The 13,974-nt window shown below is 51.4% G+C and overlaps 1 protein-coding gene across 2 annotated transcripts; it reads right to left on the bottom strand.

Annotated features, from left to right (window-relative positions):
- Positions 1-2,345: 2,345 nt before the first annotated feature.
- Positions 2,346-9,891, bottom strand: TCTE1 (t-complex-associated-testis-expressed 1). 2 transcript variants are annotated; one of them, XM_061365963.1, is made up of 4 exons: positions 8,854-9,129; positions 6,352-6,920; positions 4,829-5,278; positions 2,346-2,919 (listed from the first exon to the last, which is right to left on the bottom strand). In XM_061365963.1, exons 1-4 carry the CDS (start codon positions 9,032-9,034, stop codon positions 2,749-2,751), a joined length of 1,371 nt encoding a protein of 456 aa, XP_061221947.1. In that variant the 5' UTR covers positions 9,035-9,129; the 3' UTR covers positions 2,346-2,748. The 2 variants fall into 2 exon arrangements, with proteins under 2 accessions (XP_061221947.1, XP_061221946.1); XM_061365962.1 differs by lacking the exon at positions 2,346-2,919 and adding an exon at positions 2,931-3,411 and having other exon boundaries at positions 8,854-9,891.
- Between the last annotated feature and the right edge of the window lie 4,083 nt (positions 9,892-13,974).

A 13,974-nucleotide genomic window follows, 5' to 3' on the forward strand; every position in this document is an offset into this window, starting at 1 on the left:
TGCAAATCGATGCCAGGGTCGCTGTGAGCAGAAGCCGCCAGGCTTGGGAAGCCAGCCACTGGCTCCTGCTGCTGCGTGAGCTGTGCTCGGAGCAAAAGCAGGGCTTGCCATCTGCTGTGGGAAGGAGCCAGCCAGACACGCCTGCTCCGGCCCAGTGGGCACCCACTGGCATAGTCCAAGTGCAAGCCCTTGTGTCTTTCCTCCTGCTTTACTTCCCAGCCACCCTCTGTCTCTCCCCATGTCTGTGGCACATGGACGAGGGGATGCTCCCAGCTTGGCTGGGTTCCTCTGCTGCCAAATGCTGCTCACAATGCATCGGTGCAAGGGAGAGAAGACCAGCTTCCAGGCAAAGTGCCAGAGGTTGTTCTTTCCTCAGATGGAGGCCCGCGGCTGACCCCCTCCTCAAAGCCCTGCAGCACTCCTTGGGGATGGATCTCATGGAAGAGCTAAAGGGTTCATACTGGCCCTTCCCAGCACAGGGCGACCTACTGGTTACCGCTCTGCATGGTGGTCCCACAGCACGGTAACCAGACCTGGAGCTGACAAGTGACCCAGCAATGACAGGAGTGTTCACACTCACGCAAGCTGCTGTTGCTGTCAGGGCTTTCATTTTTTTACCAACATGTATGGCATTTGAAGTCATTTCAACCCTTGCAGGCTGCCAAATAGCAGGCTGTTGGTCTTGGTGTGGGCAAGTGGTGCAGCCTGCTTGGTTTGGGCTTTTCTCTTTGGCTAGGACATAGATGGGAGGGAAGGCAAAGGGTTGTCCAAGCATTCCTACATGTGGCAGCCAAGGAATGTGCTCAGGTGGCCTTAACATCCTTGGCCATTTGCTGGAAAAGGAGATGTGAGTATCCGTGGAAAGCAAGTCAACAGTTGTTGTGGTGATGATAACGTTTTCCCAAGCCCTTTTCTTTCCATCCCTGTTCCTCACTGGCTCTGGCAGCCAGTTCCTCTTCCTGTGTCTGCTAGCATGGCTGAGGGATCTCATCGCTGCCCTCCCAGCACGAGCTTTCATTGCACAGCTGGCTGACCAGACACAGCCCTGTACTTGGAGCTACAGGCAGGCTTGCCTAGGACCAGGCCACCTCCATTAAGTCCCCACCCTCGCTGCTGGAGCTGTTCCTTCATCAGCCTTATGCTGACCTGGGTCTTTTCTGCTGTTTCTGAACACGAGTTCTCATCTCATTCAGGTGTGTCATTCAATGGAAATACTTTGTAAGTGCAAATAAAAAGAAACAAATCTATTCAATACCTCGGTCTCGAGGATGGGACACGAGTTGTGGGAGACACCCAGGTAGGGAGGTTTCTCAGCTGCTGCTGCTGGTTAGGGTTTCTTGTGGACCGAGCCCCTGGAGCATCCATGACCTGTGAGGGCTTGGGACTGAGCCCCGTCAGCATGGTGGCCCTGGCATGGCCACGACTGTTGGGGACAGCCTCGCACTCCATCCTTTCTGATCTGTAAGGGCATGACATGACACAGGTAAAGGTCCTGTCGGCGGGGGGCCAGCGGCACCACAGGCATCTGTATCCATCAGGCAGAGCAAGGCAGAAGCGGGTACGTGGCGAACAAATTCTTTTGTGAATACTGGGAAACAGTTTTTACTTTTCAGCTCTGTCAATATGATCTAGCTCTGTCTGTCTCTCTATATATGTACGAACAGTATATCACAATGTTGCCTTTTTTGTTGGAAATATCAAAGTACAAAGATTGTAAACCAAATCGGTGTAATAAAAGTTTCGGATGATTCACTGAGGTGGCTGCCAGCGGTGGGTCTGTCAGGGCTGCTGCTGGGAGATGTGTGAAGCCCGAGTTGCTCAGAGCATGGGAGGGGATGGAGATCAGCCTTAATTCCCTGCTGACCTCTCCTGACTGGGGTGGCCAAAGGACCAAGGCAGTCACGTATGTGTCCTGTCCTGTCCCCAGGTGGCTGCAGCCATGCATGGAGCAGAAGGAAGCTGCTTGGTTTTCCTCCAAGGCAGAAGAAGCTGCTCTGTTTTCAACCCTGTGGGCTGTGTGGGTTAGCAGTCCTGCAGGGACCCCTCCAGCTTGAAGTTACTTAAAACACTGATTCTTGTGACAGGCTTGCACAGAAGAGCACTCCTAGTTAGGATAAACATCTAGTTGTAAGGAATTCACCTGTTTGCAAAGCAGGCTGGCTCTGATCAAAGGCATAGCAATCTGAAGCAGGAAACCATGGTGGAGAGACTGATCATTTATTGGAGTTATTTCTTTTTTACTTTTCACCACCCATATCTGAGACTGCAGACAGATTTTGAAATAAAATACAGATAAAACCAATGGTCAGAAAAAGGTTGCTGAGGGACAAGTAACAATGTTCTTACATCCTCTGTTCATCTCACATCCTCCTCAGCAAAAAGCCTAAAAGAGCAGCCTGCTGGGAAGGTTAGCTCTGGATTAGACCATTTAGGTCGTGGAGACTTCACCTTACCTGCTTTGCAGGTGGAACAACATCCAGTTGCTGCTGGAGCATGTAAGAAATGCCACAGGAGGTGGGATTTAGTCTTGGGTGCAGTGGGAGAGAGGACTCCAGAGGCAGATTGCTTCTGTAATGCCACTGCAGTCCCACGACATGTAATGTCTGTCTTGCATTAGAATATGTCAGTGGTTGGATGGTGGGGATCTGGGTAAGGCTGCGGCAGCAGCCACAGGTTGAATGTTTCTCACAAATACAAATGAAAACAAGCCTCTGAGGTGAAGTGTCTCCAAGAGTGCACCTGCAACGCTCACTGCTCTCTGGACTGCTGCAGGGACTCCAGCCGTGCTGCTTCCCGGTTGGCCCACAGGACCTGCTGAACAAGGTACTCGGTCTCCTGGCCCACCCCTGCCATGCGGAGGTCGAACTCGGTCAGAACCTTGTTACCTGCCAGCCCTTCCAGCATCTGCTTCCCACCATCCTGCAAGGGGGTGAGAAGGGAGGGTTAAAGCAGATCAAACAGTGACATGTATTGCTTCCCTGCCCTCCTCCCCAGGGCAATATCAGCTGCAGGCAGTGGGAAGTCAGTGGGAAGGTGGTGCCAAAAGGGATGAAGGCCTTCACCCAAGCCCGAAATGTTGCTCACAAGAGAAGTACAGGGAAAGAGTATAACCTTATGCAGCTCTCAGTGATATGACATATGCTAATGACTCCCTCTGGGTACAATGTCAGGAGTCCTCAAGCTCAGGCTGGTTAATAGCATGGCTGGTGATGATAACCATGGGAGGAGTCTCTGCTCTCCCCTGTCCCCCAGCTCCCCGCACACTGCTGGCTGGGGATAAATGGCAATGTGATTAGAGTGCTGCTCCTCATCTTGGCAGTGCCAAGAGCCGCAGTGCTGGCAGTTTCCTATCTGGATGCCATTTTCCATTTGGTGAGATGAAGGGAACATTGCACGCAACTGAAATCCAGCCTGCATGGGACAGAAAATGCAGTGTAGATAGCCTTAGGGAGGCCAGTTGCTTTGGGGGATTGCTCTCCCTTACCTAAAGTGCTGTCTTTAGGGATATGACAATTTGACTTTTTTCCCCCACAGCTATTCTTTTTCAGCTGACAAATACACCTCCTGTCCCCATCTCCTTCATGCAGGTGGTCCCTTCATCCCAGCATCCTGCCTCTTACACCTTTGCCAAGTAAGTTGGAACAAAAAGGGAAGGAGTCTCTCTTTAATGGGGTACAGAGGTCAGAGTTCGATGCGTCTCTAGCAAAACCACCCATTTCCCCAAAGATAATACCACCAACCCTCTTGTTGGGCTGTTGTGGAGCTTCACAAATGGGTAACAGGAGAGCTCACCAGAAGGAAGATGCTAAGTATAGACATTACTATTTACTAAGCAAAAATCCTTCTATCCTTTCCAACCTTTGCCCCCTTATATCATTAAACTCAAATGGTTTTCCACATCCAGGATCATAAAACTCAGAACTCACAAAAGCTTTCTGCCATCAAATCCTTTTAAAACCGTTGTCAAACACATTGATGCCAATATTCCTGCTAGCAGGGACAGCTGGTCTTGCTGTCTCTTTATTGTGACAGCGAGAAAAATTGAGGCAGTGCAGAAAGTTTAAAAGCCAGCATGATTGCATTTGGCTGTCTAGTTTCAGATTTCTAAAGCTCTTTTTAATCAGCAGAAGAGAAGCAGTCTGGTTTGTGGGCATGTTGCATACTGCAGATTTTAAGGGTGTAGTAAGATTTGTGGATGTTCTTCTGTCTTGAAAATGTAGGCCTGTGTTTTAGGAGTCACTTACAAGCACCCAGATGTGGCACTTTTGACCTACCACAGCATTCCAGAGCTGCAGGGTGAGTTAAAGGAGCTCGACAACCGAGCCAATTTTCTAACAGTCTCCTCTGAGTGCATGATGGACAGGAGAGATTCTGGGAAGGGTGATACTATCTATGTGCTACTGAGTGACAGATGGCACAGCAGATCCAAAGCACAGAGGCTATGCATTAGGCCCTCGTCTCATACCACCTATCATTATTATCTACTCCCACGTGTGTGAAGCGGCTGTGATTTTTTGCAGGCATACTCCCTGGTTTTCAGTTTCCTGGGGGAAAATCCTTCTCTGCCCAAAAGCCCAAAGCCTGGAAGCCAGATTTAGCCCTGTGAAGGAGCTGACTGAGATAAATGGATGTGTGTGCATGGAAGATACCCTTCTTCCTGCCATCTGCTGGAGTCTCTTATCTGCTCTAAAGGAATATTTATCACAGCAAGACTGCAAAGTGAGGGATGCATTTGCCCCTGTGGCTTCAAGGCAGGGCAGGCTGAGCCTCTGCTTTGCAAGGCCACCGCACAGGCTCAGAAATTGCGGGGAGAAGGGAGTTCTCTTACCATCCCCAGCTGGTTGCATGACAAGTTGATGCTCGTCAGGGTGGTGTTCTGAGCCAGCACCTGGGAGAAAAGTGCGGCGGTTGGCTCTGACAGCTTATTGCTTCCCAGGTGGAGAGACTGCAGGGTGGCGTTGGTCAGCAGGGCATGGCCAATGGCCTCCCCGCCTTTGTCCTCCACACAGTTGAGGCGCAGATTCAGGGAGGTCAGGGTGGAGCTCTCTGCCAGGGCTTGAGCAAGAGCCTGAGCCCCCAGATCATGGATCTGGTTGTTACACAGGTCGAGGGTTTCTAATTTGCTGTGTTTGATCAACTTGGCAATAGCTTGTGCCCCGTTGTCCCTGATGAGATTGTGGGACAAGTTCAGCTCCACCAGGCAGGGGTGATCCAGCAAGCTGTGGACCAGCAGCCTGGTCTTGTCATCATCCACTTTGCTTCGCGTCAGCTCGAAAACCTGTGGGGATAAAAGACAGCGACACTAAAACATTCAGTGCTTTGGGCTGAGCTTTGTACAAGACCTCAAAGGAATTAAGCCTATGGTCCACCAGACAGGATTCATCTCCCTTCATGACAGAAACCTTTAGCCAGTAGGCTCAAGTAGTTGCTTTTAGAGTGGCCAGATACTTCCAGCAGACAGGGTATGCCACGGATGTCCCATACTTATTCTAGGGAGAAATGATTCGTCTCTTAGTAGTGCCTGTTCCTTTCTTCTGGCTCTGTGCAATCTCTAACAAGGGGCAAAATTAAAACAGGATAAAGCCACCAAAATGCCTGCAGAGAATAACAGCAAAACTCAAGAGTTGAACAGTCTCTGAATGAGCACATGCGCCCGTGGTAACCACATCACTCTCTGTGAAGGGCAATGGCCTGCATGGCCAGGGCACCTCACCACAGGAGAGGTAATTTCTTTTCTGGAAGCCCAGCAGACAAGTATTTTCCAAAGCATGCCAATCCATGGGGAGAGCACCCAGCCAGCTCGCCCTGGCTGCACTCCGGCCAGCACTGGCTGCTGGAGGCCTGGAGGGGCTGAGTATCTGCGCTGCAGTTGCCACAGAACTGAAGATGGTATTACTGCCCAGAAGGAAAACCCCTCATCACCCTGAGGCAACTGTGAGTATTACCCCATGCTGTTCTTAGGCGTCCCTGCTCCTCTGGGGCATGTTGACACGTATTTACTGAGCATAACTACCAAAAACTCCCTATGAAAAACTCTCTGGGCTTTTTCTCTCCTCCTTCACAGAACTATGTGAGGACTCAAAGCAGGAGTGTTGCTTTCTCTTGTGCTATAGGGAACATGTTTTGTGGGAGTATTTTTCTCACCGACCCTCTGACAACCTGTTCTAACAAGGACATATGCAGAACAAGGTACTCGGCACGAGGCCAGCAAGTTAACATCTCTGCACTCTGCCAGACTGCAACTTCAAAAGGAAGGGTGCTGCCAGCAAGTAAAAATGGTCCCTGGGTTTCTATCCCCAAGCAATTTGAAGATCGAGCTGAGGGAGGAAGGTTTGGTTTGGGGTGCATTACTTTCAAGTTCTGGCACATCTTCACGGCGACAGCCAGGCTGCAGCAGTCCTGGTAGGTGAAGTTAAAGAGGTTCCACTCGAAGTTCATGCCACAGTCCTTCACACTGTAAGTGAGATGAAGCTCTTCAAGGTGAGGGAGAGCAGTAACGAGGACTCTCAGGTCGTAGTGGTGCACAGAGGCCTCTCTGAATTCCATATCACTCTCTGACTTAGAGAGGCCATCCCTCTCCTCATTTTGATCCACTTCCAACGGTGGCAGGAACTGGTCAACCTCCAGTTTCCGCACGTAGTTTTTGCAGAGCGGGATGAGCTCTAGGACCTGGTTGGGGTCCGTGGTGTTGGGGATGAAACATTTCAGGATGTTCTCCAGGTGACGTTCGAGGAACATCCTTTTCCAGCTGCCTCCGTAGCTGGAGATGTCACACACTTGCCAGCGCGTGGTGCAGCACCTCTTCCAGTAGTCCTCATCACTTATTAGGTTGGCAGTGATAGCGAGTGGAAGGCCAGTGGGGAGCCTGTCTAGTACTTTCCTTTGGTGTTCAGGCAAAAGACGGTCCAAAATAGGGTTCTCTGTAGGGGATGAATAGGAGAGGTTGATCTGGGCTGTAGGAACAATGGCTGGCACTGTGGTTCTGCCCTCTCCCCACCTGCATGCCCATGCCCTCCCCTCTGCTGATACTGGCTCTCTGCTCAGTTGCCAGCGACTGGTGCGAGGAGCAAAGCTGGCAGGAACATACAGGATTCACCTCCTACAGTTCTGTGCAGGATTTCTAACTTTTGCAATGAAACACGAGCTCAACTGGGTTTGCTCTGTAATATTTGGGAACTGCATCAGAAACTGATCTCCCAGATTAAATTCAGTTTGAATGCAGTTTATACTCAGAGCAGGACTTCTGCTCCCAAGAGAGCTAGTTCAGCCTTACAGCAATGGGAGCGTTTGGCTTGCCGTTTGCTGAACTTGCTCCCTTTGGTTTCTAAGCATACTGAAGGACGATATTTGAGAACAACTGTGTGCTCCTCATGGAAGTCCTTGTGCCTTTTCATCTCAACTCAGGTGTCTGTCTTACCCCAGATTGATTCCTGTTTCTTTCTACTGATATACACTCAGCCTTTAGGCTCATCTTGTTTAACTGAAAGTTCTCTTTTCCCAGGAGCTTCCTCCCTCAGCCTCTTTCCAAATGCTCACCCTAAGCCTCAGCTGGCTTCTGTCTGGGGGAAGTTTTTTGTGGTAAGAAATGCCCCAGAAAAGCTGCACATACTCACACCGTGAGTGCTTGGTGACATGTACACGACAGTGCTGAGTAACAGAGGTCATCAGGGGATGATTTCTATTTGCACATGGGAAATCAGATTTTGAGACACAAAGTGGGGGCAGCTTTGTATTTCCTTTGTCTCTCTGGCATTCCCTCCAGAAGAAAAACCCATAGTTCTACCTCAGCCTCTTCCTGGAGCCCATTCTCCAGTATGCTACCGCTGGCACTGCAATGACCTTCTCTGCAAAGTCCCATGACAGAAGCAGAGGTGGGAGTCTTATGGGCAGAACTGGGCTGGCTTCACTTGGGCTCACTCAGGCCACAGCAGTTGGCAAGATGCAGCTGCACAGGTCACGTAATGGTGTGAGAGACACCAAGCACACTGCTTTCATGTGCAGTGAAGTCCAATCCATGTGGCATCAGACTGACTGACCAGACTGAGGACTACAAGGGTGTCCCAGCTCACACCCCCAGGTATCATCAGCTCCTGGTGTAAGGCAGCACTGAGCTCCTCTGTACTGTCATTGTCCCAATGTGGACACAGCCTTAGACCTATCTTTGGTCTTTGCTGCCATGTCACCGTCAGCCAAAAAGACATATAGACCCCTCCTTCTCCCCTCCCAGTTAATTCCCAAATAAGACATTCTTTTTCTGGTTTGCCACGTTTCATCAGTCCACCTGCTTCACAAGCACATTCTCTGCCTGAGGATATAACTTGTCACATCACCACCAAAAGCCATGGAGAAGGCCTGAGACTGCGTACAATATGTATTCTGAGATGGTAGCTCCCATCTACCAAGCTTGCTACTTGATGGCAGCAAGGAGCAATTCTTTACCTCTTTGTACATCACTCAGCACAATGGGGCTCCATCCTCAAGTACTAATGTAACACGGGCATGAATCGAGAGAAGGAAACAGTGGCTCCACAGCCCTGGCCATGGCTGAGGTAAGTGAGTCCAACAGAGCACAGAATGAAGAAGAAATGGTAGGACAAGGTTAGGTCAGAGTCACATCCTGGATGGCAGCCCAGAGGACTACAGCCATCCCTGGGGTGTACAAGTATATACTTAGCAACTAAACAGTTTGTTTAACTAGCTGCCCGAGGGGATATTTCTCCCCATCTGTTCCTTTGGCAGGGCTGGGTACCACACTCTTCCCTTCAGATGCATCTGCCTGCCTTGTTGACTCTCTGCTCCCCAGGACTGATGCTCTCACTCTGTGTGTCCCACATGAAACACGCTCCCACTTACTTTCAAAATTGTGAACGATGTGCTGGAGGCAGAGCTCGGTGAGGCAGGGGACAGTGGCGAGGGACCACTCGGGATCCTCGAGGAGACGGTGTGCACAGGCCGAGTCAGCAGCGAGGCTGGGCTTCAGTGAGTGCTGCGAGGGAACCGCTGTGCTCCTGTCACCAGCCACTGGCTGCTGCATCCTGCTCAGGACCCACTTCTCCGTCAGGAGAAGCAAAAGGAAAATTGCTTGAGAGGCACTGCCGCATTTTCCAGCTGCAACAGGAAAAGGCAACTTTAGAAAGAGGCCAGTGATGAGAACGGGCTGCTCACACTGCTCCCCTGTAATACACTTGGCTCCTGCCCTTTACTTGCCCCCACTGCTTGCACTGGAAGCACTGCAGCAAAATGATTTTTCAGCCATATCTTTACACAATGCCCTGCATAGAGAGGTCTCTAGGTACCATATGTAATAAGCAGATAATAATGTGGTGTTAATTCAGAGTGCTGTTGAAGATGATGGGCAGGGATTGATTGTTTACTGTCTTTTCCAGTAAAAGAAATAGGTGAAGAGAGCAAGAGCTGGGTTTTAAGAAAAGGAAAATGATGGTTCTTCACACAGCCTGCAGTTGAACTGGGGAATTCCTTGCCATGGGAAGTTGTGGATGCTGAGAGTCTGTGCAGGTTCCAGGATGAGTCCATGGAAGAGAAACTCCTTGAGACCAACTCAATGCACAGAAACAACATCTGGCTCAGTATGGGTTGAACATGGATGGAGGGAGAAAGAGTGCTTCTGTTTCTGGCCACTGTCAGAGATGGAATACCGGACCAGACTCCTCCCTGGTTTGATCCAGTATGCCTGTTCTTATGATTCTTTAAAGACAGATACTTTACAGATGAATACACTATAACTGTATTATTTTTTCTGCATTTCCCAATGCACTCTCCAGCTGAAATCTTTCCAAAGATCCATTAACTGATGAGATGAGTGAGACCTGTTCAAACCACACTGAGCCTGAGCAGATACAAGCTAAAAGAACCAGCCTGGAGCAGAAGGAAGGATGCCCAGTCCTACTATCTCTGCAGAGCTTTCCCAGACCAAAGTTTCCCATTTCCTGTTTCCTACCCCAACCTGAGGACCTATGGTCTCAGCTCCCAGGTTCCCACATGTATAGGTATTGCCTATGGTTCCCTTACCAGCCCTACCAGTCTGAAAAAGGCAGAGGAGACACTAGGGAGGAATCTGCCCTTGAGTTCTGGGTTCAACAAAAGTACCCAGGCTTGGTGTGCATCTCCCAAGGCATACAGACCCATGCAGATCCTTACTGGGGCTAACTGGACATAGCAGGGCTGCAGTGCATGGCTGGGGGGTTAGAGACTGCAGGGCACTTAAAAGAAGCATGAGGCAGATGGTTGGATGGCAATGTCAGAGGAGAGGACAGCATCCTGCAAGACCAAGAGAAGGCCTCAGGGCAAAGGTGGCCTTGCACCCCAATAGAGTCAAAAGGACCCTGCAGTGACATCCTGCACAGAAGGTAACTGCCATAGCATCTTGTGCCACAGCAACCCTCAGCTGAACATCACTTTGATCCCAAACAGCTCCTCTTTCGTGAAGGGCATGAGCCAGGCAGCACTCCCCAGATGAAACATCTCAGGTCCTTCCCCCGCACAAGGCTGCTTCCTTCTCCTCTGCCCTCCCACTCTGTGTTGCCTCAGTCAGCACAGGTCCCTCTGAAAGCTTTGTAACTGGCCTTTCTAGAGCTACTCCCTCTGCTTCTTCCCCTCCAAAAGACATTTGTGGAACGGCCTGCAGACAACCTGCAGAAGCAGGAAGGGACTAGAGGAGAGAGGCAAAATGATTCATGCTGTACCGCAGCAAATATGCCAGCAAAGGCTTCTTCAGATGCACTTGAAGCAGGTCCCAGAAGACAGTAAGCGCTTCAGAATGAGAGTCAGGAAAGGGTGGAGATGGCAGTGGTAGGGCATCCCCCGGCACAAAGCAGTTGGATGAAGGGCACAGAGGGAAGCTCTGTTTCCTGCAAAGCACTGGGGTACAGATGACAAAGCAAAGGCTGAAGGAAAAGGGAGCCTTGTTGGTCTGAAGAAGGGTGGGTGTGGAAGGACAAGGCAGATGTGGGGACCATGAATCCTTTCTTTGCAAACCTCCCTGCTCCCAAAGGCAGGTGCTGTGCCACCACTGAGGGGAAGAGACCCGATTCTCCCCAGCACGCTGACCCAGCTGAAACCCAGCTTTTGGTGCTTGATGGACTTCAGCAGAAGGGCACAGCTGGGTGGCACTGAGTTGGCATTAATAGAGTAGAAATGACTGGGAAAAACGTTTTCTCCTTGCTCAGTCCTTCATCCTATTCAAAAAGCATCTGTGTCACCCTGTCCCCCAGGCCAGTCACAGCTAATTGGACTTCCTGATGGCTTTCCTGACCTTTTGGAAGCAATTGTTAAAAGCTTCTTGTGGAAAGCCAGTGCAGCGTCGGTGGCCTAGGATTCATGGCTGGAATGCATGGCTGCATTCCAGCAGATGATCTGATTGCCAGTTTACCTATGGCAGATTGATTTTTAGAGGGTACGTAACCTATGGCACATACAGGATGATGGGAAGGACTCCTGAGCACCAGCCAGGAGAAAGAGGTGCCCTCAGGCAGAGCCAAAACCCTGCCGTGGAAACAGTGCAGCCCCTCCCTGCATTGTATGAGGCTTACTGAGCAAAGCTCTCTTGCAGCAGGAGGTCAGCCTGTGTGCGATACCCAGGGGCGGTCCAGCCCCTCCTTATGCTGGCCTCAAAGGAGACACAGGCATCTTCAGGTGTCTGTGTCCTGGCTGCTGGGGAGCCCCCCTCGACCTGAGCTCCATGGGTCAGCTCAGCTGGCTCTGCCACCCTACTCATCATTGGTGTGAAGCAAGAGCAAGGCTGTTGTTGCGACAGCCAGCCCGCAAAGTGTCTGAATGAACCCCACGCCTGTGGTGCCAGGGAAGGGGGGCTGAGTCTGATGCTGAGTCAGTGCTCTTACAGTGCCCGTTCCCATCCCACCGCCCCAGCACAGTAAGCTCCCTGCTTACCACCAGGGAATGGGCTTCTTTCAGCGCTGCATCCCCTCCACCCTGGCTGCAGGAGTCTCACCCAGCCAGAGCACACACGCCAAGTCAGTTTCTACAGCGGGGCTTGCTAAACGTGTATGCAAACACCAGAGAAGCGTTGTAATTCATTATCAATAAGCCAAGTCAAGAGAATTAATGTATGCTCCTTCCCACCCACTATATACACATCAGCCACCTATGTTAAAAGGCTTTATGAAATTATATACAATGAATGTGGTCAGGTAGTAAATTCCCAGTTTATGTCATTTAACCCTCAGATTAAGCTGAAAGGTAAATTATACTAAAACTTCCATATACATAAAAAAATCAGAGATCCCACTTCCCTTTCTGGGAAGAAAGCCACTTACACAGCTAACTTATGCTGCTACCTGGCATGCCTATCAAACCTTCTTCAGCTGAACCTGTTCTGACCTGGGAATGGAAGATTTCTGCTCTCTTGATTCACACCAAAGCCCAGACAGACCTAAAGAGGAGTTGCATAGAAACTAGTGACCTTTGGCTGATACCTCCTACCAGCAGTACAGTGATCCAAGAATCAGAGCAACTGTAAATGTCGCGTTTGCTGAAGAGTTTGCAAGTGCAGGAGGAATTCCTTTGGAGCTTGGTTACGCCCCAGCCGAGGTCACATCTGCACTGAAGCTCAGCCTACCCAGAAACAGAGGGAGCCCTCTCCTCAGTGCAGCAGCACCCTGGCCTTTGTGCTGTTACCTCTACACCAGACAGGCTAGCAGGGCACATTGACAAGCAGCTGACTGGCTCACACACCCCTGATCCCGGTGCCACATGCAGGGCCTCCCCACACCTCCTTACACTCAGAAAAGCTGATGCTAAGTGTGCGTTATGGCAGCGTATCCCAGGCTTATCGAGGGGCTGAGTCTCTGCAATGGGCTTTTAAGGAAGTTTAAACAAAAGGGTGCCAAAGGAGGTATCCATTTAGTTTCAGGTATAACGGAATCTGTCTGCAATGGGAAGATGGGCAGAATAAGGCCAGCCAGCCCTTTGGGAATATGGTTAATGCCCTCACCATAATGCAGGCGGTGCGAGGGGCCAGCGCTGCGGTTCCGGATCACCATGTCCAGGTGAGGGTCACTGCCCCACAGCGGGGTCAGATACACAAAAGCCCTCCGAGACCTGCTGCCCACTGCAGCCCGCAGCCAGGCTCCCCTCTAGAGTGCCCGAGGGGGCAGAACGCTCATGAGCTCGGCCAGCCGGTTAACAACCAGGGCTGCAAACGGCCGGGGGTGGGGGTGTGGAACGGGTGTCCCCCGAGGCGACCCCAACTCACGGGGGGGACACAGCGATGCCGGGTGTGAAACACGGGGCCCCTCCTCTCCCGTCGGGGTTTCGGCCGCCCATGGCCGCGGGGTACGAACAGCCCGGCCCCCTCGGTCCCCCCTTGTTCTCACCCTCCGCTGCTGCCGCCGGTCGCTGCGGACGCGGCCGTTGCCGGGGCGGGGCGGTGGCGCTGGGCCGTGCTCTGCGCTCGGTATCGGGTGTGTTTGGAGCGTCCCCAGGCTGTGCCCTGTGGGAGCACACATCCCATCACATCACATCCCATCCCATCCCATCACACTGCTGCCAGCTCTTGCGGCGGGCCCGCGAGGCCCGCAGGAGCTGGGAAATGTGGGAAGCTGGGCTGGCTCCCGTACAAACCAGACCTGGTGGTCGTGAGGAAGAGGTTACAAATGTGGTCCAAGAGTACCCGGAAGGCTGAGCAACAAAATAATACATGCAAAGAGGCATAGGTTAAACAGAAGGATGAGGTGTTTGAGGGCTCCGTTGTGTGTCAGAGATCGGGAGTCAGGGTTTGGCAGCAATGTGCCTCTTCTCTAGGTGTGGCCTGATTCTGTCACTGAGCTCCGGAGAGGACAGTGACACCGCCAGTGAGCCAAGCCGGTCTTTAACACAGCGGGGGTGTCAGCAGCCTTGCAAAGCCTGTCACAAAGACTGGCCTCACACTGACCGTATTATTCCGGGGAACATATCTTCAGGGCTTTTGAGATCTTGAAAAGCAGAAGTGAGAGCAAT

This window comes from Neopsephotus bourkii, unplaced genomic scaffold (assembly GCF_033783945.1).
Source record: "Neopsephotus bourkii isolate Nb327-2 ecotype Australia unplaced genomic scaffold, CSIRO-AGI_Nbou_v1 NB_1292, whole genome shotgun sequence".
Lineage (NCBI taxonomy): Eukaryota > Metazoa > Chordata > Aves > Psittaciformes > Psittacidae > Neopsephotus > Neopsephotus bourkii.